This window comes from Myotis yumanensis, unplaced genomic scaffold (assembly GCF_028538775.1).
Source record: "Myotis yumanensis isolate MYYU_CA2020_CCGP unplaced genomic scaffold, mMyoYum1.0.hap1 SCAF_8, whole genome shotgun sequence".
Taxonomy (NCBI): domain Eukaryota; kingdom Metazoa; phylum Chordata; class Mammalia; order Chiroptera; family Vespertilionidae; genus Myotis; species Myotis yumanensis.
Window position 1 is genome coordinate 9,358,775 of NW_027223759.1, and position 27,043 is coordinate 9,385,817.

At 42.6% G+C, this 27,043-nt stretch overlaps 2 protein-coding genes and 2 pseudogenes across 5 annotated transcripts in view; all 4 read left to right on the forward strand.

Moving 5' to 3' along the window:
- Nucleotides 1-1,284, forward strand: part of CFLAR (CASP8 and FADD like apoptosis regulator) — a 45,666-nt gene extending 44,382 nt beyond the window's left edge. For 2 of the 3 annotated variants that reach the window (XM_070421813.1, XM_070421815.1), the window contains exon 10: nt 1,126-1,219. The gene's annotated coding sequence lies outside the window, so the exon portion shown is untranslated. Of the gene's footprint in view, nt 1-1,125 lie in introns of all 3 variants that reach the window. The other variant, XM_070421817.1, reaches the window with a different exon arrangement.
- Nucleotides 1,164-4,519, forward strand: LOC139014914 (actin, cytoplasmic 1-like; annotated as a pseudogene).
- A 6,679-nt stretch (nt 4,520-11,198) lies between these two features.
- On the forward strand, nt 11,199-11,546 carry LOC139015502 (small ribosomal subunit protein eS26 pseudogene; annotated as a pseudogene).
- A 1,678-nt stretch (nt 11,547-13,224) lies between these two features.
- Nucleotides 13,225-27,043, forward strand: part of CASP10 (caspase 10) — a 30,755-nt gene continuing 16,936 nt past the window's right edge. The window contains exons 1-5 of one of the 2 annotated variants that reach the window (XM_070421827.1): nt 13,225-13,389; nt 14,444-14,578; nt 14,786-15,139; nt 16,835-16,931; nt 21,978-22,116. In XM_070421827.1, the coding sequence (XP_070277928.1) occupies nt 14,793-15,139; nt 16,835-16,931; nt 21,978-22,116 (583 nt within the window). In that variant the 5' untranslated portion in view covers nt 13,225-13,389; nt 14,444-14,578; nt 14,786-14,792. The remainder of the gene's footprint in view (nt 13,390-14,443; nt 14,579-14,785; nt 15,140-16,834; nt 16,932-21,977; nt 22,117-27,043) is intronic. The other variant, XM_070421825.1, reaches the window with a different exon arrangement.

Consider the following 27,043-nt stretch of genomic DNA (forward strand, 5'->3'; position numbering starts at 1 on the left):
TGCTTCCCTGTGTTGGTAGAGTGGCTTTGTGTGCTAGGTGTCCTATAGGGCCCAGTGCCTCAGCCTCCCCAATTACCTGAGGTGGACACTCTTGGTGCACCCCTTTGTGGGCCTTGTGCACAGTGTTGTAGTTAAGCCTTGATTGTTGTAGGTATCACTGGGAGGAATTGACTTCCAGGCCAATTGGCTGTGAGAATCAGCTGTGTCTATGGTGGGAGAACTTCTGTGCTGGAGACACCCTTCTGGGACAAGACTTGCTTCAGTGGGGCTTTGGTGCTCACTGAGTCTGCCCACTGAGTGTGTCCCTTATGGATCTGAGGAGTTGTAGTCTGGATGGTCCCACTCTGACCACTGGGTACACTGGCTCTTGGATCTCTAAGGAGGTGCTAATTTAGCCTCTGCCTGAGGCTACCCAGCAGGAGATACAGCGAGATCTGCAGATTCCTCTTCTTTGTTTGGGGTTTGGAGGTGCCCAGGTGAGGCCCAGCTATGAAGCAATGCAAGCTGCTGTGGGGCCTTGGGCCTTCTTTTGGAAGTTCTGGGTCTCTCTGACCCAGCGGCAGTTTGTTAGGTAATTTTAGATTGCAAAGGGCCAGGTCATTCATATGCAAAAGCCTCTGCACACAGCTTGGGTGGGGCGGGGTCTCAGGGAATCAACAGGGCAGAGCAAACAGCTATGGCTGATCCTCAGTCCTACCCTAAGAGGCCCCGCGTCTCAGTGTCCCGGTGATCGCTGCAAGCATCTCTGAGAGAAAGCTGCCCTCGAGTTTCGACCGATGCCAGACAGTCCAGTTTCTCTCTGTATGTGTCTGGGTCCCCAGAGACTCGCCAGAAACTGGCATTCAGAGCAGTTGGGAGCTTGAGACTCCCTCCCGATTGAAAAAGACAACCTCATCCTCAGTTGCCAGCCCTTTCCGCGTGCGCCTCCGTACCGCTGCACTTTACTTCCGCACCTCCTCTGAGTCTCAGTGTGCTTTTCTCTTTCCTTCTAGTTGTAGAATTTCCACTCAGCCAGCCTTCCTGTGGTTCTGGATGATGTCCGTTTTAGTTGTATTTTTGAAGTGGTTGTGCGAGGCAGCAATTTCCCGTGTTTACCTATGCCGCCATCTTGGTTTGTCTCCATAGAGAGCCTTCCTCTACTCACACCGCCCTGCTCGCCATGGATGACGATATTGCTGCGCATGTGGACGATGCGGGCTCCGGCTTGCAGAGAGCCGGCTTTGGGGGGGATGCCCCCAGGGCCATCTGTCTCCTCCATCGTGGGGTGCCTCCGGCACCAGGGCTTGATGATGGGCATGGGCCAGAAGAACTACGTGGGTGATGAGGCCCAGAGCAAGACAGGCACCCTGACCCTGAAATACCCCATTGGGCACGGCATCGTCACCCACTGGGAGGACAGGGAGAAGATCTGGCATCACACTTTCTACAACGAGCTTCGGGGGTGGGGGATGGGGGGCATGTGGCCCCCGAGGAGCGCCCTGTTCTGCTCACCAAGGCCCGTCTGAACCCCAAGGCCAACCGTGAGAAGATGACCCAGATCATGTTGGAGACCTCAACACCTGCGCCATGTGCGTGGCCATCCAGACCGTGCCACTGGCATCTTGATGGACTCCGGGGATGGGGTCACCCACATCCTGCGTCTGGACCGGCGGGCTACCTCATGAAGGTGCTCACGGAGCATGGCTACAGCTTCACCACCACCGCCCAGAGGGAGAGGGTGCGCGACATCCAGGAGCAGCTGTGCTGCGTGGCCCTGGACTTGGAGCAGGAGATATCCCGCGGCCTCCAGCTCCTCCCTGGAGAAGAGCTGCGAGCTGCCAGGCGGGGAGGCCATCGCCATGGGCAACGAGCGGTGCTGCTGCCACACGGTGCTGCCTGGTGGGACCACCTCGCACCGGGCACCGCCGACAGGATGCAGAAGGAGATCACCGCTCTGGCTCCCGGCACGACCTGCACGATCTGCACGATGAAGACCAAGACCATTGCGCCCGGAGTGCAAGCCTCCATCCTGGCCTCGCCGTCCACCTTTCAGCCGATGTGGAGCACCAAGCAGGAGTATGAGGAGTCCGGCCCCTCCATCGTCCATGCAAATGCTTCTAGGCGGACTGTTTGTTTGATTTGGGCAGGGTGGGGTGGGGGGGGAGCGCGCACGCTTGACTCAGGATTTAAAAACTGGCACGGTGAGGGTGACAGCAGCCTGCTGGAGCGAGCACCCCCAAAGTTCTACAATGTGGCTGAGGACTTTGATTGTACGTTGTTCTTCTTTTAAATAGTCATTCCAAATAGGAGAGGTGCATTGTTAAAGGAAGTCCCTTGCCTGCCCCAGAGCCGCCCACTTCTCCTTAATAAGGGCCAGTCCTCCCTGAGTCCACACAGGGAGGGTGGTAGCATTGCTTTTGTGTAAATTATGTAATCTAAATTTTTAAATCTTCCCCTTAATACCTGTTCTTTTTGTTTCATTTTGAATGGCCAGCCATCGTGGTCCCCCTTCTTGTCCCCAACTTGAGATGTATGAAGGCTTTTGGTCCCCCTGGGAGTGGGTTGAGGTGTGGAGGTAGCCAAGCAGGGCTTACCTGTGCACTGACTGACTTGAGACCAGTTCAACAAAGTGCACACCTTAAAGAAAACAAAAACACAAAAAACAAAAGAAAAAAAAAGCCATAGAGAGAGAGAGATTCAAAAAACAAAACCCACAGAGATAAGCATTGAAGTGCTTGTGGCCCCGGTGGTTAGCTCCGTTGGTTGAAGCTTCATCCAGATACGCCAACGTTGCTGGGTCCTTCCCTGGTCAGGGCACATACAGGAATCAACCAATGAATGTATAAATGGGTGGACCAACAAATCGTTGTTTCTAGCTCTCTCCCTAAAAATCAGTCAGTAAATTACTTAATTAAAGTAAAGCGCTCCTCTCTGCAGTTTGTGGGGGTCATTACCTTCCCCTTCCAGCCCCATCCTCTCCCGTAGAGGTGGCATGACCACATAGCTGGCCTTATCCCGTCTGCCTGACTTGGTGAATACAGAGCAAGGCAAATCAGCATCTTCTCTTTCCTTCCCTCTTTTTAAAACAATTGTTTGTTTGTTTGTCTTTATTTATTTATTTATTTATTTATTTATTTATTTAATGGATTCCAGAGACAGGAAGGGACACACACACACACACACACACGCATGCACACAGAAAGAGAGAGATATATATAGAGAGAGGTAGAGAGAGAGAACATTGAAACATTGATCAGCGGTCTCATGGAACCTGCAACCTGGGTACGTGCCCTGACCAGGAATCTAACCCACCACCTTTTGGTGTACAGGTCAGTGCTCCAACCAACTGAGCTACATTGGCCAGGACTAAGCAGTCACTGATTAAGTTATGCTGTGTTGTCTGTTTCTTTACTTTTGTCGCTTTTCTTATTTGCCTTTGATGACATTGTTTTTATTAATACCCTCCGTCAGTCAATTCCCAGAGCCAAAGAGAGGGATGCTATATGCTTGCTGGTGTGTTTTGCTTATTTGTAAGGGGAATGGGGAGGAGGAAAGAGGGATTGTGATTCCAGGCATAGGCTGACAAAACAGGAGGATGAAGGCCTTGCCTAATTCACAGAACTGTTCTGAGGAGGGATGAGAGAGCCTTTATGATCATACCCAACGAGAGAGTGTTTATGGCTGCTTATCGTTGTTATTATTATTATACCACACTATTAAGGAGTTATTTTGGAAAGGTTGAACTAAACCTTGAGAAGTTAGTAGGGTTTTGGCAGGTTGTAATGGAGAAAAGAGTATGTTGCCAGAGAGGACCCAAACCAAGTGAAGGAGCAGAGAGGAGAGATGCAAAGCGTGTTCTCTATACCTTGAGCATAACTTTTAGCTGGAGAGGAGAGAATGGGAGCAAGGTGAGCTGGAAGCCAGGAGATGCTGTGGTTAGAATGTCAGGAACCTTAATGTCTGCATCTTTGTCTTTTAGTTATCATGTAAGTTATTTTTCTTACTTTAATCGTGACTCTCTTCTTGGGCACTTTTGTATATAACCATTTGAATACTAAATGCATATTTTATTTTTTTACTGAGTATAGTTTTTTAAAAAAAATGTTTTATTGAGCCCTAATCAGTTTGGCTCAGTGGATTGAGCGTTGGCCTACAGACTGAAGGGTCCCGGGTTTGATTCCAGTCAAGGGCACATCCCCAGTATGGGGTGTACAGGAGGCAGACTATCAATGATTCCCATCATTGATGTTTCTATCTCTCTCTCCCTCTCCCTTCCTCTCTGAAATCAATAAAAATATATTTTAAAAAATTATGTATATAGGTAAGAGCTTACATTGAACTGTTAGCTCATTTTACATACAACTAAATTTAAGTAATTAAGTAAATTTAACCAAACATTCCTTACTATCTTTTATTTGGTAACTATAGATTTTTAACATTAAAGGGCTTACCTTTTTTGTTCAGTTTAAACGGAACATTATATTTGTATTAGTATTTTTTAAAAAAATTCTTTATTGTTTAAAGTATTACATGTTTCCTTCCCTCCCCCCCTCCCCATTGACTTCTCCCAGTCTGCTCCCATCCCCCAGCACAGGAATAGAATCCATAAAAATATTCTGATAATACGTTCATTGTATCTATTTGAAAGAGGCCTTTTCTACCCTCTTGTATACATTGTATTTAAATAAAATATTTTAGAATACAGAAAAGTGTCAAGCTTTTGTAAGCATTTGTGTGTTAATTTTTGTATAGACATGTGTTCAAGTCATTTGGGTATATACCAAGGAATTGCTGAATTGCATGATAAGCCTACGTTTATCTTTGGAAGAAAATGCAAGGCTGTATTCCCAAGTGGCTGTACTGTTGTTGCGGCATTCCCATGGCTCTGAATCCTTGCCAACATTTGTTGGTGTTAGTGTTTTGGATTTTAGCCTTTTTAGTAGATGTGTAGTGGTATCATGTTTTAATTTTTGATTACCTAATGACCTTTTTACTATGTTGGTTGAGCATCATCTTTCATGAAGGAAACAAAGGGAGGACTGGGGTGGGGGCTCCAGGGTGGATTCCAGGTGGGCTCGGGCTTGAGAAGCTGCTGTGTGGGGTTACAACACTGCCATGAAGACATCTAAGTGGCTTCCAGGAAGTGGCAGATGTGCTGACACATCTGGACAGAGCAGTCTGGCTGGCCACCTCTTACTAGGAACCCCCCGGTTGGGCTCAGGCTGCCTGTCACTGTGTCCAATAACGAAGAGAGGGTTGAATCATATTAGGTGTTAATTGAGAAGGCCTGTCAATCAAGAAAACAGGGCACTTACAAGCATCAAATCCTGCCTTCCAGCAAGATTCAGGAGACAGGATTATACAGGGGAATGGGCTGGGGTGAGGGATGAAGCTACACGCAGGCCTGGGGGTCCGCAGACATCAGCTATTGTAAATAGTCATCAGGTGATGAGATGATGTTGATGAGATGATGTTTTGACTCCTGGTGGGTCGTCTGACCATGCTTATTGGTTCTGCTTGCTGGATTCACAGCTGAGTCGCCTCCTCAATCGCTTTGCACAGGCCTTGAAAAGGAAACTTTAAGAAAAACTTAAACCCCTATTCACATAAGTATATGTGTTATAAGATTTAAAATAATATGATTACTTTTCAGATTAATTCAGATGCTCTATCTATTAGATTATAAGTTCCCCTTATTATCACCCCCTCTGATTAGGTAGATTGGTTGATATCTATCAACCTTGTACTAACTACAGTAGTAAACTTCTTTATAAAGAAGCTTTCTCTTTCAAAAGACTGGAAAAGAGCCAAAGAAATTCTGTATTAGTTTACTTTACATTTATTTATCTAATTAGATTTATTATTTAGTAGACCTATAGTTTGCTTTTATGATTTCTCTTTACAACTTTTCTATGATTTTTCCAAATATTTTTACAACTTTAACTCACTTTCCTTTCCTTAAAAAAATGTATCTCCATGCCTTATGCCTTCTATTAAGTATTCCTACTCTAATATCCTTTTTTCCTGTAATATCCTTTCTCACCTTTTTTACTTCCTCAATTCTTTTTTTTAAAAATATATTTTATTGATTTTTTACAGAGGAAGGGAGAGGGATAGAGAGTTAGAAACATCGATGAGAGAGAAACATCGATCAGCTGCCTCCTGCACACCCCTCACTGGGAATGTGCCTGCAACCAAGGTACATGCCCCTGACCGGAATCAAAGCCGGGACCCTTGAGTCCGCAGGCCGACGCTCTATCCACTGAGCCAAACTGGTTAGGGCATTAATTCCTCAATTCTAACTCTTCACAGACTCTCTGCAACTTACACAGAGCTCTGCAACGTACCTAGTCCCTTTCAGTTTGTCTACTTCACTTTCCTTTTCTTTCATCTCTATACTTTCTATTATACCGAAACTATAAATTCTTTCTAATTAGTTAGAATTAAAGGTCAGTTCTACACAGGCTCCTCCATTGCCAGCTTCAGAGCAGATGGAGTGGTCACAGGTACGTTTCAGGGTCCATCTCTCCTCCAGTTGACCCATCATCTTTGCTCTGCTTATGTCTGTCTAATTGCCTACCACATCCTCCTCAAGGATCCTGGCTCTGAATTCTTTCAGGGAAAGGAGCCGTCGGATCTCTTCTGAAACTACTTCCTCCTGATGAGGGTTGAAGTCCTGTCAGAGCCAAGAGATCCTTGCTCCCTGTCAGAGGGACGATGAGGCCTGGCCACAGAAGGAGGTGGCAATGATGCCTAGAGGTGGTATTCCCTAGGTGTGATTAGGGCTTATAACCTGGTGTAGACAAGCTGTGTTGTAAAATTTAGTTTTATTGGGCAAAAGTTAGAACAGTAAGAATTATGATAAATGGTCTGGTGGAAGAAAAAAACATTTTAGTTCTAATAATTTCCTGTTGAAATAAATTTTCTCGCTAAAATCACTCTCATTTTTATTAAAGAGCCAAATGAAGACCAATTTATTTACTGTATTACATTCAGCTACAATTTGGCCTGATGGTTTGCATGAGCACAACAAGAATAACAGTTGATCACACAGACTATTTAAAAAAAATATTCTTTACTGGAATCTCATGAGAAAGTTTACTCCCAGGGCAAAGAAACCAAGCCACACAGTTGCTATCAGGTTTCGCCTGCAATACCTACAGAATTGGGGTGCATTCCTTGAGTTGAGGTCCCTACAGGTGTCTTAAGGTTTCTTTCATGCCACCTCTCAGGAAAGCAACTTTCGTTCTTCACCTGGAAAGACTGTCACGAACTACGTGACCAAGCAAGGTACCAGGCCATTTATCCAAGGGGCTTATCGGCTTCAAAGTCAGTCTTCATTCCTTAGAGCAGTGGCTCTCAACCTGTGGGTCGAAACCCCTTTGGCGGTTGAACCACCCTTTCACAGGGGTCGCCTAAGTCCATCCTGCATATCAGATATTTACATGACGATTCATAACAGTCGCAACATGACAGTTATGAAGTAGCAACGAAAATCATTTTATGGTTGGGTCACAACATGAGGAACTGTATTTAAAGGGCCAGAAGGTTGAGAACCACTGCCTTAGAGCTTTCTGATGACATCTAGAGTTCTGGCATGTGTCTCTCAGAGATGACATTCCAGTTAAGTTTTGGTTAATAAAACCACAATTGGAAACTGGCTTACATCCTGTTATGAAGAAATCAGATTCTTATCAGATTTATGCAAACAAACACATTGCCATGAGAACAATAATACTCATTAAGAGTTTCTAGTTTCTGGAGGAATCAGATATGGAGAAAAATATAAATGCTGTAATACTGCCTATCAAGGTACAATTCACCAAACTGCTGTTTGTTTGTTTGTTTGTTATATTTTATTGATTTTTTACAGAGAGGAAGGAAGAGGGATAGAGAGTTAGAAATATCGATGAGGGAGAAACATCGATCAACTGCCTCCTGCACACCTCCTACTGGGGATGTGCCCGCAACCAAGGTACATGCTTTTGACCGGAATCGAACCTGGGACCTTTTCAGTCCACAGGCCAATGCTCTATCCACTGATCCAAACTGGTTAGGGCCCAAACTGCCTTAAGAAAAGAAACAAGTTCCCTTATGCCTGGGAAACAAGAAGGTTAAAAATCAGCAATATTTTTAATAAAAGTTATAAAAACTATACAATTATTTTTAGCTCATTCAGTTCTATAATCACATTCTGTTTCTCCTGATTTTTCTTGCCCGTATTTCTATACATGCAGATACTCTATAGAGTTCTAGTCATTTTTATCCAATTCAAGGGGATGATATGAAAGTTTATTCTCAGAGATATGTAGCTTAAAATAAATCAGAGTCCTTTCTATGCATCCCTCAGAAGATGTAACAGTTTTCCAAATGCACCATAACAAAACAGTGACTATCTCCAAATGGCAAGAAATTTAAAATTATACGGTTATTGATTTGATTATAATGCAAATGGCATGGAATCTTGTCCTGCAACACACAATATTCTAAGCATATCAGAATTTATTTAATACGCATATATATGAAAAATATAATTATTATTTCCTTATTTGACAGGGCTTCCCATATACCTTATGGATAAAGTTTTCCTTCATAAGCAGAGAAAGCAAATCCTGCATTCCAGGGCCCATTGGAATGACCTAAAGCTAATTCTAGGTCAAGGAAAAGTTTCTTAAAATTCAAACCCTGGGAAGGTAGTCAAATACATTAGGCTAAAAGATTATATATTATTATTAAGCAGTGTTAAATAATTTATTATTAAACACCACATAAAGTAGTAAAACTTCAATTCTTATGATTAAGAAGATGGGCTTTTAACTGGCCAGCTTGGCTCAGTGGATGGAGTGTCAGCCTGCGGACTGAAGGGTCCCAGGTTCGATTCAGGCCAAAGGCACATGCCCGGTTTGTGGGCTCCATCCCCAGTGTGGGGCGTGCAGGAGGCAGTCAATCCATGATTGTCTCTCATCACGGATGTTTCTATCTCTCTCTCCTTCTCCCTTCCTCTCTGAAATCAATAAAGAAATATATATATAAAAAAAAAGAAGATGGGCTTTTAAGTAATCAAGTTCCTGATTAACATAACATAACCATTTTAATAATATATATAAAACCTTTGCTTCCTAGGCAAATACAGGAACAACGCCCCCCCCCCCCCCCCCCTCAGGAATGCAGCTACATGCAGGCCTGGGGGTCCGCAGATGTCAGTTATTGTAATTAGTCATCAGGCGATGAGATGCTGTTGATGAGTTGATTTCAGAAATAGGCTTAATTTCCTCATGGAAAATATACTCACATTCTTAAGAAGTATAACAGAGATAACATAACCTGAAAACTCTTAGGAGGCTGCAAAAAAGGTGGGTGTGTATGTGGGGAGATAGAAGGCCCCGGGGTTTGTTCCTAGGACTGTAGCAACTCCTGGGCCTCCAACAGCTTTAGTGTCAAATACCATTTTTTTTTTCCCTTTACAAGGAGAGTTCCCCCTCACCCCGTTCCTGCCGCTTCTGCAGCCTATTCAAGGGCACTTCTTTAGCTCCAGCCCTCTAGGATAAGTACTTGGGGAGTTTAAATGACTATTTCCCATATTTTTGTTTCTCAGTAGAATCCTTACATTACAGACAGACAGACAGACAAGAACTCTCACTAGAGACCAAACAACAAAGAGACACAAACAACAATCAACAGAGACACTCTTATATAGGATATTTACAGGTGCACATAACCACAGACAAGGCTTAATGAATCAGAGTCCTTTCCATGGATCTTTCAGATGATGTCTTACTGTGCCCGGGACTTACAGCCAGAATGTGGCCCAGGGGGCTGCCAGCTGGGGTTGCTAGTGAACACCCACAAACAGAAACAGAAACAGCTATTGTTTCTGTTTATTTATTACAATCAGCTATTGTAATTACTCATCAGGCGATGAGATGATGTTAAGGAGATAATGTTTTGACTCCTGGTGGGTTGATCTGAACCTGCTTATTGTTTCTGCTTGCTGGATTCACAGCTGAGTCACCTCCTCAATTGCTTTGCCCAGGCCTTGAAAAGGAAACTTAACCCCGTTTTCATAATTTAGAAACTTAACCCCCTATTCACATAAGTATATGTGTTCTAAGATTTAAAATAATATGATTACTTTTCAGATTAATTCAGGTGCTCTATCTATCCTATATAATAAAAGCCTAATGTGCAAATCCACGAATGGAACGACTGGTCACTATGATGCACACTGACCACCAGGGTGCAGACGCTCAACACAGGAGCTGCCCCCAGCTACAGGCCCCAGACCAGCCAAGGCAGGTGCCAGCGGCTCCCCACCCTGTGCCCTCCCCCCCCATTGCCCTGCTGGTTGCCCCACAGATTGGCCCTGATTGCAGGCCAGGCCTAGGGACCCTACCAGTGCATAATTTCATGCACTGGGCCTCTAGTTAGATTATAAATCCTCCTCATCATTTCCTAGAGCAGTGGTCAGCAAACTCATTAGTCAACAGAGCCAAATATCAACAGTACAACGATTGAAATTTCTTTTTTAAAAAAAATATATTTTATTGATTTTTTACAGAGGGGAAGGGAGAGAGATAGAGAGTTAGAAACATCGATGAGAGAGAAACATCGATCAGCTGCCTCCTGCACATTTCCTCCTGGGGATGTGCCCACAACCCAGGTACATGCCCTTGACCGGAATCGAACCTGGGACCTTTCAGTCCGCAGGCCGACGCTCTATCCACTGAGCCAAGCCGGTTTTGGCTGAAATTTCTTTTGAGAGCCAAATATTTTAAACTTAAACTATATAGGTAGGTACATTGTTATTAACTTAATTAGGGTACTCCTAAGCTGGCCTTTGCTAAAAACGTCCTCAATCTGATTGAGGTATGTTTGCTGAGGTAGACCCCTTCCAACTCTCCCATCCACACTCGTCTTGTATACTTGTTTTGTCTATCTCCTTTCGTTCATCCTCTCTATATGTCCAAACCATCTCAACATGCCTTTCTCAGTCCTCGACACTACATCTTCTTTCACTCCACAACGTTCCCTAAAATTAACTTAATAAACTTTACTTAAAATTTTAAGTCTTAGTTAAACTATAGGTACGTTGAATAAAACTTGATATCATACTTAATAACGACATTATTTATTGATAAAATTAAATTCCTTACTATTTACCTTACAATATCCATGAAATTAAATCATGACAATGACTCTCTCGGGTCCTTGTTTCCAAGATGACCAAGAAAAGAAGGAACAATGGTCGTGCCAAAAAAGGCCGAGGCCATGTGCAGCCTATTCGTTGCACCAACTGTGCCCGGTGCATGCCCAAGGACAAGGCCATTAAGAAGTTTGTCATTCGAAACATAGTGGAGGCCGCAGCCGTTCGGGACATCTCCGAAGCGAGTGTCTTCGACGCCTATGTGCTTCCCGAGCTGTATGTGAAGCTGCATTACTGTGTGAGCTGTGCCATTCACAGCACAGTAGTCAGGAATCGTTCTCATGAAGCCCGGAAGGACCGAACACCCCCACCCCGATTCAGACCTGAGAGTGCTGCCCCACGACCTCCCCCAAAGCCCATGTAAGGAGCTGAGTCTTTAAAGAGTGAAGAAAAGTTCTCTGGGGGGGAAATAAATGGAAATTGTATTTCAAAAATAAATAAATAAATCATGACAATGACTGACAAACACTAATGTGAACAATGGCCTTGCATCTCCTTGGAAAGTTTGGGTAAGTCAGGTTTGTATGTTGTTGTTTTTAATTTTAGGCATGATTCCAGGTTCTCATCAATAAGATGATTTTTGTGCATGGGCCACGAAGTTTCAATCGCACTGTATGTGTGCGCCCACATGAGATATTTTGTGGAAGAGCCACACTCAAGGGGCCAAAGAGCCGCATGTGGCTCGAGAGCTGCGGTTTGCCGACCACTGTCTTAGAGCTTTCCATTGCCAAATGCTGCCTCCTGGAACTGAGGGACAAAGGTTTTGAAATAAGCCTTTGCTCTCTTGGCCATTTCATTTCCATCCCTTCTGGGGCTTATTGGATAACTTTTGGGGCCTAGGAATAAAGCTGTCCACTATGGGCATAGGGATGTGCTGCCATCTTGACTGGAAGCCCCATTTTAACCATTTTTAAGGGTGCACGTTAGTGGCATTAAATACATTTACCTGTTGTGCGACCATCACCACTTGGACTCGTCTTTCTTTTCTTCTTCTTTTTTTTTTTAATCTTCACCTGAGGATATTTTCCCATTGATTCTTAGAGAGAGGAAAAGAGAGAGAAACATCAATGTCAAAGAAACACATCGGTTGGTTGCCTCCTGCACGAGTCTGGACCAGGGCCTCGGCCAGGGAGGAGCCTGCAACTAAGTACAAGCCCTTGACTGGAATCGAACCTGGGACCCTTTGGTCCTCAGGCCAATGCACTATCCGCTGAGCCAAACTGGCGAGGGCAGGACCTGCCTTTCTTAAACCCAGAGGTTCTCTAGATGATGCCTAGGATCTGGAAATGGCAGTTTAGCATTTGCTAATAAAGCATAATACATTTTAGTTATTTTCAGAGATGAAGTATCTTTCCAAGATTCTGGAATTCTTCCCAGAACTTGGCAACATTTAAATTATCGTGTAGTGATTTAGAGCCAAACTTGCTGGTTTGAGGTTTGGGTTTCCCACTAGCTCGTTGTGTGACTTTGGGCAAATTACCCAATTTTTCTTTGTCTGAGTTTTCAAGTCTTAAAAAAAGGGGGTCATTGGGTGACTTTGTGAACAAAGCATGCTTGACACATAGTAATAGTGATAACCTGGTGAGTGTTAGGCATTGTTTTTGTTCTTAGAATAATGTCTTCAAATTCTCTTTCCTGCTGGACTGAATGCGCTGTGAGGGCAGAGACTGCATCAGTTTTGTCTACTGTTATTTGACTTCTTTGTAAATACCTCAGATCGGCTTATCTCTCAGCTCTTTCTCCTCCGCCTCCTCCTCTTTTTCTTCTTCCTTTTTGCTTAAAAAATTTTTGCTGTTGTTGTTAATTTGTAAATGGAGTTGTTGAGAAAAGATTAAGATGGGTGACTACTATTCATGAGATTCTGGGTTTTATTTTAAAGCTTAAGGGAATTTGGGGAAGGAAGTGGTTGGAAAAATGGACGCGTCTGCCTTTAGGAGGTGCTGTTGATCAGGGTTATCCTAATGCCAGCAAAGGGAAAGGGGCAGGGAAAAGGCAGCGATGACATCAGCAGGAAATTAATATTAAACCTGAGGGGCCAGTATTCATTGCAGAGTCAGCAGCAAGCCTGAAGTTTTCCTCCCGTGTAAATGGGAGCTTTCTTGAAATTTGGAGCACAGAGAGGATCCTAATTCCTTAAAAACTTTGTTTTCAGGTAATTTCCCCAAGAACCACTTACTTCCAGAGGATCCGTGGAATCTGATTTGAAGGTATGTAATTAACTACTTTCCTCTGCCCGGGGTCATACAGTCCAGCATTTCCCCCTTGCTTTCTGTCATAGAAACTGGCAAAAACTCTTGTTTTCAGCAATTGCATGGTTTCTGCCTGGATTTATTAGCCTCCCTATGGAAAATGAAAGTTTAAAAAGCCCTAGGAAGGCTTCGACATAGCCTTTTACCGGCAGGAATACGCTCGTCTCCATTCAGGAAGCGAGAGATTTAGGATCTTCAGGAAACTTCAAGGCAAATGTATAATGAGTTAGAATAAGAAGATCCCATGATGACCCCATTATTTTGTTTATTTTTTCTAATAATAAAAGTAAGATGTGTTTATTGCATAAGATTTGAGAAACTCACACAGGAGCCCAGAAGAAAATTTATATTTTACATAATTATATCATCGAGATATAACCACTCTTTGTTATTGATGTTTCATTTTGGCTATGTTCTCTTTCCTTTAGAAAGTAGTTTCTTCTTCCTAAATAGCCAAGTCTTGCATAGTGGATATATACCTTGTCCTTATATGATGAATAATATTACATTGAAAAATGTTGTCAATTTATTGATGCTCTTATTAGTATGAAATTTAGTGTAGAAAAGACCAGTTTATGCACTGCTTATGTGGAAATATTGACTTAGTTACTTTGTGACTTTCTATATTGATTTGAACATTCCTTGTCTAAAACCTCCCTGTATTTCTGGGAGCTGGGATTATGGTAATTCTTCCTGTGGGTTACAAACCTGTCCTGTTCTGGTTAGTAATATTACCTTGCCATCCTTGGGTTGGTAAGCACTTCAGAAATATAAACCCCCGTTGCTTTATTTCTAAGCTGTGGGGCATAAATCTAAGTGCAAATTCTGCCGTTTGATGGCAATGACTTAAGAGTTCTAACCAGACCCTGGCAGCTCGGCCTAGGGTAGCTCAGTTGGTTAGAACGCCCTACGCCGAGGTTTCCGGTTCCATCTCCGGTCAGGGCACATACAAGAATCAACCAATGAATGCATAAATATGTGGAACAACAAGTCGATGTTTCTCTCTCTCAAGATCAATAAATAAAAAAATAAATTTAAAAACAAAAGAGCTCCAACCGGAAGACGAACTCCAGCGGAAACTGTTGTGCTGAGTTGTCCTCCATTTCACTCGCTTCTACGGGGACATTTTGATTCCAGAGAAGTCAGGGTAAATGGCTTCCCCCAAAGCTCCCCGCGGACCTCCCAAAGGGTTCACACACAAGTGTTGGCTATTGGTTTTTGAAATAACTGCACAATCATTTTCCTGTCAGTAATTTTTAGGTTTCCAGGAAAGTCTAGTGCCCGGGAGGGAGGAGGCTGTAGGCGGGAGAGGGCCTGGGAAGTGGAGGGTACCCCGTCTCTCTGTCTTTTCCAGACTGGCCATGTCATCTCGCAATCAGAGTTGCATTTCCGGTCCGGAGGATAACGGTAGTGAGAAGCTGCGCAGAAGGCTTCTGCGTATTGATTCAAACCTTGGAGACCTAGAGGTGCAAAAATTGAAGTTTCTCTGCCGAGACTTTGTCCCCCACAAGAAGCTGGAGAAGGCCAGCTCGGCCTTGGATATTTTTGACCATCTCATTAACGAGGAGCTGCTGAGTGAGGAAGACACCTTCCTCCTGGCGGAACTCCTCTACATCATGAAGCAGAACTCGCTGCTGAGGCACCTCGGCTACACCAAAGAGCAAGTGAAGGATCTGCTGCCCACCCGGAAGCAGGTCTCCCCGTTCAGGTGAGGAGGAGACTGCCATCAAGGCAGAATGGGTGTCCAGTTAGGGGTCATTCAGGCCACTGGGCCTCGGAAGGAGACTGGGGTTTCCTCATATGATCTCACTCATATGTGGAAGGTAATGAACCAAATACACCGATGATCAAAAATAGACCCAGAGACATAGAAGCATGAACCTCAGAGGGAAGGCGGGTTGGGGGTGGGGGAGATGGGGGGAGAGAACAACCAAAGAACTTGTATGCATGGATGCATAACCCGTGGACAGACAATGGGGTGGTGAGGGCCTAAGGGGCAGGGGACGGGAGAGGGCTGGAAGAGGTTAATGGGGGAAAAAGGAGGGCCTATGTCAGTGATGGCGAACCTTTTGAGCTCAGCGTGTCAGCATTTTGAAAAACCCTAACTTAACTCTGGTGCCGTGTCACATATAGAAATTTTTTGATATTTGAAACCATAGTAAAACAAAGACTTATATTTTTGATATTTATTTTATATATTTAAATGCCATTTAACAAAGAAAAATCAACCAAAAAAATGAGTTCGCTTGTCACCTCTGACACACGTGTCATAGGTTCGCCATCACTGGCCTATGTAATACTTTCAACAATAAAGATTAAAAAAATAAAAGAAGAAGAAAGAAAGGAGACTGGGATTAAGATCTCTTGGGTCTCTTTCTTATCGACCTCCTTGGGTGTCTCTGATCAGCAACGCTAGGAGATTTCTCAGCTCTAGGTACCACTGAGGTGAAACGCTGGGATTCTCGGGCCTGGCAGTGGCTTCCCTCACCTTCGTATCTCCCTCCCAAGGGAAGCCCACCCCAGCACAGCAGGCCCATGCGTTCCTCCTTCCCAGTCTGCACGCCCTCAGACTGTCCTTTCTTCTGTCTGCCTGTATTCAGTGATTGAGAAGGAAAGAATGCATAATAAGCAGAGTGAAATGCCTCTGTGTGAGGGAGGGATGTCATTCATGGCGTGTCTGGTTACATGTTTTGGGTGAGAGAGGTAAAATACAGACATCAGGCCTGTCGTGGTCAGACCTTAGACACCACTGTTTTACATGGTCCCGGACATAGTAGCTGTAGAGACCCTCACAAGGAGGAGCCTTCGAAGTGCGGTTTTATCGAATTGCCTGGGTGATTATGTCCTTCAGGCTTTAACATTTGGACTGGCTCCCAGAACCTGAGCTACCCTCGCTCGGCTCAGTGAGGGGATGCTGGAAATCTGCTGTTCAACTACTGAGGGCTGGTCCCTGGCGTGCAGAGGCATCAGTGTGTGAGTGAAAGAAATGTTCAGCTTTTCTAGTGATTCACTATATGACTACCCAGAAGTGGGGTATTGTCCTTTCTCTTTCAAGAGTGGACTTGACATTGCCGGGCATCAGGTTCTCTGTGACAAGGGCCTGTAGAATAACCCAGAACTCCTCCAGTGGAGTTGGGAGATGGAAGGCCAAAATTGTGTTCTATGCTTTCCTGGCACTGGGCTTGGAACCAGAAAGCCTGTCCCTACTGTTTACCATGTTATCTTAATTTAAGAGGCCACTTTGAAGCTCAAAGTTTTAGTTTTTGAATCTATACAATGGGATTAATCACAGGGCTGTGGTCACGTACCCGAGAGAGAGAACATTTGTAGATGCACTCGATTCACACAGTGCTGTCCTCTGCACGTGTGAGGCTTCATTTGTCTCTTTGGGTGTGTGTCTTAGAAACCTGCTCTATGAACTGTCAGAAGACATCGACTCAGAGAACTTGAAGGGAATGATCTTCATTCTGAAGGAGTCCTTGCCAAAAGTCGAGACGCCGGTGAGTGGGTCATACAGAGTGGGGTCTCTGTGAGCATCGCTTTAATCTGCGTTTGGGAAGATGCTGGGGAGGGTTTTCAAGATGGTGCATTTTTTGTGGGAGACAATATCATCAAAGGTTAGGAATATCGACATTGGTGTCGAACGGGCCTGGATTCTAGTGCTGGTTCTGCAACCAATTTCTCCATATGTGAGGCTATGTTCGAAGATTTCTGAGTCTCCATTTTCTCATGTACCATGTCAGCTCCTTCCAGCACTGTTGAGCGGATTCAAGAAAATAATGTACATGAGGCATGAGCATAGGGCCCGTATTTGACAAACAGTAACCGTGCAGTAAGTGATTAACTGCTACTGACATCAACTATTTGTTATGATACAGAAATAAATGTCCAGGGCACAGCCAAGAAATGAGGAGGTGGGGGAAAAAGGCAGAGTGGGACTCATCGCTCGTCACCTACACTAATCGAGGTGTCTGAGGGAACCATGTGTCCTTTCCCGTGGACTTCACAGGGTCTCCCATGTAAGGTTTCTGTGGAAAGCAAATGAAACAGTTTGAAGATGTACTTTGCAAAGAGCTATATAAGTGCTTTGAACTAATAGTGATGCTTTTAATGTTAATATAATGCTCTTTGCTAATATTCTTACTGTATTGGCCATATTTGCTAGTATTCTTGCTGTATTGGCAGTGAAGTAGCTGCATGTCTCTCTTCTGGCCTCAAGACTTTATATTTTCTCTTTGGACTCCAACAGCAGCTTGTGGCAAGCAAGTTAGTTGATTTCTGAAGGGACCAGTTTTCAAACTTTACCTGTAACATGTCTTTGTGTTATTTAACCACTCCTTTAATTAGATTCTAAGTTGTATAACATTTCATAACATACAAAAATACATGTGGCATATGGAAGTTATGAAATGTAGCACTAAGCGAACAGCCATAAATTCCACCATTCAACCTCACCAGTTCTCTGAGCCTTCATGTGCAGCCGCCATGTCACATTCTCTCTGAGCAACTGATGCTAAATAACTTAAAAAAATAACCAAGGAAGGGAAGCTGTGATACATGTGGTAGGTCAAATGAAGACCATGCTAGTAATTCATTAAACGTGTTTCTTGGTGTCAGACCTATAAACCTGAGTAGGTTATGTCTCTGTTTTGGCCATAATCTTTGAGTCCTTTTTTCCCCTTTTCAGAGCCCTCAGGGATTTAAGCCTTTTGTGTCCTTTGATCGGTTATCTCTAGAGATCCTTTTCTCCCAAAGATTGGTTGTGAGTTCCTTGGGGGTGGGGCTGAGCCTACTCACCATTATCGCCCCAGAACCTTGTGATGCAATCTACCCCTTTCTCTTTCCTTTTGGAAAAAAAAAAAAAAAGCCTGAACTTTCTGTTTATGTGATTTTACAACGAATAACTGGGGGGACTGGCAGGATGAACTAAACCTCCATGTTGGGGGTGTGCAAAGATATATTTATGGCATTCTCGTTGTTGCCCCTTGTCAGAATTTTCTTCCTTAGATAGCCCTGGGAGTTTTGATAGCTTCCTGTTATTGTGTTATTTTTTTTACACTTTTTTTTTTTTGTTTTGTTGTTACCTGAGGACATTTTTTTCCATTGGTTTTTAGAGAGAGTGGACACAGAAAGAGAAACTTCGATGTGAGAGAGACACATCGATTGGTTGCCTCCAGCCCGCACCCTGACGGGTAGGGGGTGGGGGTTAGGGGGTAGGGGTTAGGGGCAGGAATCGAGCCTACAACCGGGGTATGTGCCCTTGACTGGAATCGAACCTGCGACCCTTCAGTCTGTGGGCCAATGCTCTAACCATCGAGCAAAACTGGCTAGGGATTTTCTTTCTTTCTTTCTTTTCTTGAAAAACATGCACCAAAATATAAGTATAGTAAAATGACACAAAACAAACATACAACTAAATGAATTATTATAAGGCTAATATCCTTGAAACCACTACCCAGGATAAGAAATTGAATTTTGCTAGCCCTTCCAGAAACCCTTCCATGTGCCCCATCCCAATCACAGCCCCTTCCCCTGCCCTAGAAGCATCCACTGTCCTGGCTTTTACAGTAACCAGGGTCTTATGTTTCTTTATGGTTGTATCACCTACCTGTGCATCTCTAGACCTCAATTTAGTCTTGTCCAGTTTTTTTCTTTGAAGTGTCCTTTGATCTATAGGTTAAACTCCCCTCCCACAATCCCTTTCTTTTGTTTAAAATGTGTTGAAGACCCCGAGGACAATTGGCCCATAGAATTTCCCCTCGTCTAGGTTTTGCTAATGTGTGTGCTTGGTGCAGTGCAGCAAGCTCTTCTATCTTCTGCTTTTCCTGAAAATTGGCAACTGAATTCAGAGGCTTCAACAGACTCAGGTTAGGTCCTCTTGACAAGAACATAGTGGTCTTTTGTTGCATCCTTTCATTGGGCGGTATGCGCCCCGCCTGGAGACTGAACCTGCAACCTGGGTGTGCGCCGTGACCAAATCGAACCTGCCACCTCTTTGTGTACAGGACAGCGCTCCAACCAGCCGATCCACACCGGCCAGCGTCTCTCTTTTTTGATATTAGCAACTATTGATGTTTAACAGTTTTATATATTGACTCTTTGGGGGTTGCAAAATGGGTTTTTTGAATTTTGTAATTTGTTTCCCCCTTGTCTATTTGGTTACCTGGTGATACAGTTTATATATAAATCCTAGATTCTTTTATTTGCCCAGTGTTTATGATGACTGACCGGTTCTCTGTCATTCTCTGAAAGTGACCCATTTTAAAAAACAAGTTTGAATTCATAGATTGAAACATATTTGGTGGGTTTCAGTCTTTTGCAATTATTACCCTCATTGTCCCATTTTTGCCCAGTGGTAGCCTCTTCAAATTGGTTCCTGGGTCATTTTTACATGAATTCAGTGTGATTATTTACAACAGTTGAAAATTTATTTTGCATGTACTATACCTATTATCTTCCCCCCCTTTTTTTGGTTGCAATATATCTACATTGTTAGAGTACATGGCCACATGTGTATATACTACACAATCTTGTTTAACATTTTTTATTTATTTTATGTTTATACTTTCTTTTAATCTTCATTTAGTTCTCTTTCTACAATTAAATATATATGTGTGGTAACCTAGAATACCCTACAAAGGTCATTTTTGTTTCACTGGCCGGTAAAGAATTTATTTCTCAGGTCGAATTTTTTGCAATTGCAATTGCAGATAATGTAGCCTTATTAAGTCCTGGTATGGAAACTCACCATTGAAATCCTTTCAAGCAGTTTGGCAGTAGAGAGAAGGAGGAAGTTAGAGCACTTAATAGACTGCGTCATATATATACACACACTCCAATGAACTCGTCCTCAACCTTATGTTACTGCTCTAACTTCCTCCTTCTCTCTACTGCCAAGCTGCTTGAAAGAATAGTCTCCACACACCCTTCCTCCACTCACTCAATTCTCGATCACATCCCATGCATTCCAGTTTGGCTATAGCTTTCATCACTCCAGCCATACTATTCCTGCTGAAGTCACCACACAAGCCCACATAAGCGGATTTTTAGTTTCCCATCATTTCCCCACATGGTGTTCTTTGCCTGGAATGTCCTTTTCCATGTTGGCAGTGAAGCAGTAGTCATCCTCCAAGGTGCAATTCGAGTCTCACCTCTTGTGTGCAGCTGTGTGAAGCCTGCTATGTCGAATAGATGATACATTATTGAGTGGCATCAACATTTAAGTCATCTTTGACTCTTTCTTCACTTCTTCACCCACTTCCAATTGAACTTCAAAACTCACCAAATTGCAACTCAGAAATGGTCTCAAGTCCAGTGCCTCCTCTGCACTTCCACCACCAGGTCTTGATCATCTCTTCACCAGAGTATTTAGCCTTTCTGCCAATATTTTCTCTCAAATCCATTCCTTCTCCAACCTATTCCCAAAGTCTCCTATTTAAAAACAAATCTATTCATGTTACTGTTCTTAAAAACTACTATTGGTACCCCTTGGGCCATGGGACACTTGCCCAAATTTCTACATGGTGTGTGTGTGTGTGTGTGTGTGTGTGTGTGTGTTCTTTCACCGTCCCTTATCAGCCCATTGCTCCAGCCATGACCTGGCTCTCACCCATGGTTTTTGCTCAAAGCCTTCTTCTCAATATCCTGCACACACTGTCCCTTTTTGACTGTTCAACCATTCATCATGTCTAGAGACCTCTTCCCCAGATCCCATTCTGCTAATAGTGTTCACTTTCTGAATATTTTCTCTTTTCTGGGGGCTCTAGTATAATTTTGTTCGTATATATTTTCTTTCAGAACCAGCTTAATACATTGAGAAGCCCTAATCATTGAAAAGATTTGGTGCCTTCTATCCCATATGTAATTCAATGTTAAAATAATACCAGCCAATTTGCAGCTTTTCCCAGGAGTACTTACTTATGAGATTTTTTTCTTTTAAAATACCAAATATAACATTCTTTCAAAAACATTTTATGCTCATTTCCTTGGTGCTTCTGTTTTGCTGCTGAGTTAAAGGAAGTACAGCTCAATGGTTAATGAAGGAGACTTTCACTGACACTTACTGGCTCTGTGATCCTGGACAAGTTGTCGACTCTGTGCTTCAGCTGTTTCATTTTTAAAATGGAGATTGTAGTAGTACCTACCTCACTGAGTTGTTTTTGAGGTTAATATATGGCAGGCACTGAATGGCATGTAGTATTCAGGGTGTCTCAGAAAATGTATACACACTTTGAATAGTTATAAAGGCAGTGTTTATTAAGATACATTTCATTTTCAAAACACAATTGAAATTACAGACATGATGTGTATACATTTTGGGGGAGACACCATATAGACTAGTATACTGGCTTTTGATATGAATACAGATCGTATAGAGATTGACTTGGTCATACCTCTTCCCCCACACTATTGAACTCCGCTGGGATAAACAATCTACCTTATCTATCCATGCAAAACCTGATGCCTCGTGGCCACGTAGGCAGTGTTTAATGAATGAATGGATAATCAGTAGGCAAGTAAATGTGATGCCATTGATTCTCTTGCAGACCTCTCTAAGTTTCCTGGAACATCTGGAGAAACAAGCTAAAATAGATCCAGATGATCTGACCTTACTGGAGAATCTCTGCAAGACTGTTGTGCCTCATCTTAGGAGAAAGATAGAAAAATATAAAAGAGAGAAGAAAGGTAACTGACTCATGCTTACTTGCTTGCATCAGACCATGGGAATTCGTAAATTAACTGGTCACGTGTGATGTTATCAGTCTGATAATATTCTCTGGGAAAGCCAGAACTCTCCTAAGCTCGTTTATTCAACTCATTGATTGAGTGCAGACTTTGTGCAAGACACAGTTTTAGAAGCTCCTCTTGGGAACTTGTATTCTAGTCGGAGGAAAGTAGTTTTAGATAAATATCTTCTTATTCTTATGTGGGAGTGAGAGTACAGGAAATCAGTTAGAATGAAATAACAAAAAAGGAGGCAGGATAGCACAGGGAGTATGCTATGGAGTCAGATTGCCAGGACACCATTTATTAGTGGTGCTGTGGCCCCTGCCTTAGCATTTTTATGCCTCACTTTCCCTATCTATAAAATGAGGTAATGATAGTACTCGCCTCATGGTTTTTCTTGAAGATATGAGATTTATTGTATTTTAATTAATTTATGGTTAATCCTCTTCCAAGGATATTTTCCCATTGATTTTTAGAGAGAGTGAAGGGAGGGGGAGAGACAGAGATAGAGAGAAACATTGATGTGAGAGAGACACATTGATTGGTTGCCTCCCGCATATGCCCCTATCAGGGCTGGGGATGGAGCCTGTAACCCAGGTACTTGCCCTTGATGGGGAATCAAACCCGGGACCCTTCAGTCCGAGGGCTGACACTCTATCCACTGAGCCAAACCGGCTAGGACTTGAAGCTATGCATTTTCTAATTCCTATGAAACACTTTTCTGGCACAGAATAAAGCATTCAATACATGTTTGTCAGAGAGAAGAGTCATGGAAACTTTCCTATGGTACTCTCAGAAATTACTATCAGAGAAGAAATTTATTATTCTACCTTTCTGTTTTGTAAAGGTAGGATTGCTTTGGTATAGAGGCAATAGCACAGGGCAGAAATCAAACCTGGCTGCCTCACTGTGCATCAACTTGTGAAAATTCGTGTTTCTCTGGGTCTATTTCTCCACTGTTAACCAAGAGCTACAGATAAAAACTCCCGAGGAAGCCTTTATGCCACACCCATATTTACTTCGGTGAGTCAATCTAGTGTGCAAATTTCTGTGGTTGAAAATGAAACTAGCCAAAAGGAAACCCCTCTCTAAGAATTCTCTAAATACAAGATGAACTTTGGAACAAAATATATTGTTGTTAAAATGATAAACTTTCAAACCACAACTACAGCAATGAATGAATGTATAATTTAAGTAAAAGTTATGAAGAAAAAAATGCAGGTCTTCTAACCAGCAGGGTATCAAGTGAGAAATAAAAAGCAGGAAGTTGATATCGAAAGTATATTTGGAATCCTCGTCTGAACTCTGAGGTTTTGTTTTCCGGTCACATTGCCATTTTCTTGTCATGTACCCGACACGAGGTAAACACAGGGCAGGTGGGCAGAACTCTAGTTTTCATGTAGTAAGTGCTTCCACGAGTCTTGAGGGCTGAGTTTTAGATCAGAAGAATTCTAATTTTGACTTTTCTTTTCCACAACCTACCTGCTGTGTGGTCTCCTTGGGTGTTGAAAGAAAAACTCGTGTTTTCTTCTACTAGCCCACCAGCACCCCAGGAACACCTCTGACCCCAGATGTGTGAGGTTTTTCAGACCCAACAATTCTCTGTGGACACCAACTGTGTGTCCTACATTTGACTCACTTTTGACACGAACCAGAGTTGGCACAGACCCTAATGCCATTAGTGAAGGTCTCAGGCCCCCAAGACTGCCCCCTCCCCCCCACTTCAGATGCCAATTAGAAGTAGTGGGTCCCCAGAGTACGCACAGCATCTGTCCAATTTGGGTACAAGCCGGTGGGTCTCATGACCCCCTCCTCAGGTTCAATAATTGGCTAGAATGGCTCCAGGACTCTGGAAACCTGATTCCTTGCTAGATGACCGGGTTATTAGGAAAAGAAACAGCCAAGCGGGAGAGATGCATAGGGTGAGGCAGGGGGACGGATAGTGGTGCTCCCAGGCTCTCCGGGCAGCTCACCCTCCCCACACCTCCATGTGGTCACCAACCTGGAAGCGCTCTCCCTTCAGCTAGTCATGAGTGATTAAATCATGGGCCATACGGTTGACGGCCTCTGACCCCTCTCTCCCTCCTAGCGGTCTGAGGGTAAGTTCCTCCAATCCCGTGGTAGGTTCTCCTGCAACCAGCCCCATCCTGGGACGATCCAGGAGCCCCCATCACCAGTCATCTCCTACTAGGCATATAAAAAACACATCAGTGACTTTAAGCAATAAACCACAATTAAAAGAAAAAGACACATCAGTGATTCTAAGGATTTGGGGAGCAGAGACCAAATATATATTTATTATCGTATTATAGGTATCAATTAACATTTTAATAGGGACTTTCTACAGTCCTAAGAGTTTAGGCTTAATTCTGCCATTTAGAATGAAGGACTAAAGGACCAAAAAAAATGGCAGGTGTGTGGATTTTAGAATTCTCGGTGAGTGAGTATGAACCAAAGACAAAGTCCATTTGTACCTGATTAGGACAGAAGCTCTGCTTAAGAACCACCAGGATATCTTCCTCAGTTTTCTTGAGCCTTGGTGTGACTTAGAATTTTAAAGTTATTATTAAAATATGTGTAAATTATAATAAAATTCAATTAAAATTAAATAATGACAACAATACAGAGTATAGAAGGTAAAAGTCTCTCTCTTCTCCTTCCTCCACTGACAGCCCATACCCCAGAGATAACCACTCTTCGGAGTATATTTTTGTAGCCTTTCTTCTTTTTTAAATTTGATTTAAATTTTTAAAATATATATTTTTTTATTGTTGATAGCATTACAGATATCCTAGCCCCTCCCTTCCCCCTAGGTCTTCACTACCCTATTGCCCATGTCCATAGGCTATGCATATAAGTATATAAGTTCTTTGGTTTATCTCTTCTTATCCCCAAACCCCACATTGAGGTATGTCAGTCTGTTCTATGCCTCTATGCTTTGGGTCCTATTTTGTTGGTCAATTCATTTTTTTCATTAGATTTCTCATGCAGCCTTTCTTCTGTATAGAGACAATTGTGTGTTTGTGAAGATTAATATATATTTAAGTAAGATCATGCTATTCATATTCCATAATTTATTTTATTTTTACCTAATATATCTGACATTTTCCCATAGCTCACTCTTATTAATGGTTCCATAAAAATATATTTTATGTACATATTATATTTATTTAATTACCACTTTATAAAGCTGTGGTACATTTACACAATGGAATACTACGCGGCTATAAAAAAGGAGGAAATCTTACCATTTATGGCAGCATGGATGGACCAGGAGAGTATGATCCTAAGCCAGTCAGAGAAAGACAAGTACCACATGATCTCACTAATACGTGGAATCTAATGAACAAAATAAACTGATGAACAAAATGGATACATGGAATAGACTGGCTGGTGCCCGAGGGAGGGGGCTAGGAGTGACTGGATAATGCGCAAAGGGATTAGCTAAAGAACATGTATGCATGGACATGGACAATAGTGTGGTGAAGGCCAAGGGAGGGGGCCGAGGAGGGGTGGAGGTGGGCAAAGGGGCGGGAAAGGGGGACATCTGCTATAACGTCAACATTAAAAATGTTTAGTAAAAAATGTATTAAAGACTAAACATTGACCTAAGAAAAAGGATTTTCTTTTTTTCTCTCTCCCTTCTTTCCCCTTCCTTACTTCTTTCTTTCCTTCCTTTTCTTTTTTCTTTCCTGTTCTTTTTCCTTCTTTTTCTTTTTGTTATTATAATCTGAGTTCTGGCTCTGATGCTTGAGGCAAGGCTTTTGTGATCTCTAGTTGGCAATTATCTGACATAGTAAGCACCATGCGTTTGGAAATGGAATCTAGTAAAGTATATAACAAATTTTAAGAACTAACAAAATTATTAAAATAATAAAAACAAAAACAATAAGAAATGAAATAGAATAATACAAGGACTGAAAATATAATGGTAAATAAAAATAATTTATTATAAGTTCAAATTTTTTTTTTCCTGAGTATATATGTAGGTCTCTTTAAGCAAATGGCATTACAAATCTATAGGTTTCTGTAAAATAATTTATTTTGCTGATTGGTTACCTTGAACTGCTGCTGGTCAGATTGTCTATTTGCTGCCTCCTAGGTAGTGACATTTCCTTAGACCAGGGAAGTGAATCATTACCTTAAGGAGAGGGAGACATAACTTTTTTTACTCTGTCTAGAGTAAATGTCAGCCTTGTTTAGAATATTCAAGTACAAAAAATAAAAAATTTTATACCTATGACTGTTAAGAAAAAGTTCATTGTTCTGAGAATACTACTAAGGCACTGAATTAAAATATCCTTTGAGATGTGAATTACCTAAAATTTCATATCTTTAATATTCAAATGTTCATAGTTATTTTCTTAGAAATATTTTATAAACTGAAATGAGGGAGAGAGAAAGGGAAGGGGGGGGATGGAGGGAGGGAGAGAGAGAGAGAAATATCCATGTGAGAGAGAAACATCGCTCACTCACCCTAACCAGGGATCAAACCTGCAACCTGGTTATGTGCCCCGACAGGGAATCGAACCCTCTGCCTTTTGGTGTATGTTCCAACCAACTGAACCACACTGGCCAGGGAAAGAAATACTTTTAATAAGATGATTCAATCTTATTATTTTTTTCTCTGGAATACAGAGTTTTACGTAGCAAGTATGTAATACATCCTAGTGAAAATACTGTGATAACACCTAAGTTCAAAGGCACTTATCACTACAAAAAAGGTTTATATGCTTGGATGTTTTTACTTTTAAACATATTTTGTCTCATCACAATAATACATGAACCACAATAAGGCATAATAAAAGTGTAATATGCTAATTAGACCGGACATCCTTCCACATGACTTTCCAGACGAAGCCAGCCGGGGCTGCGGGGGAAGCCT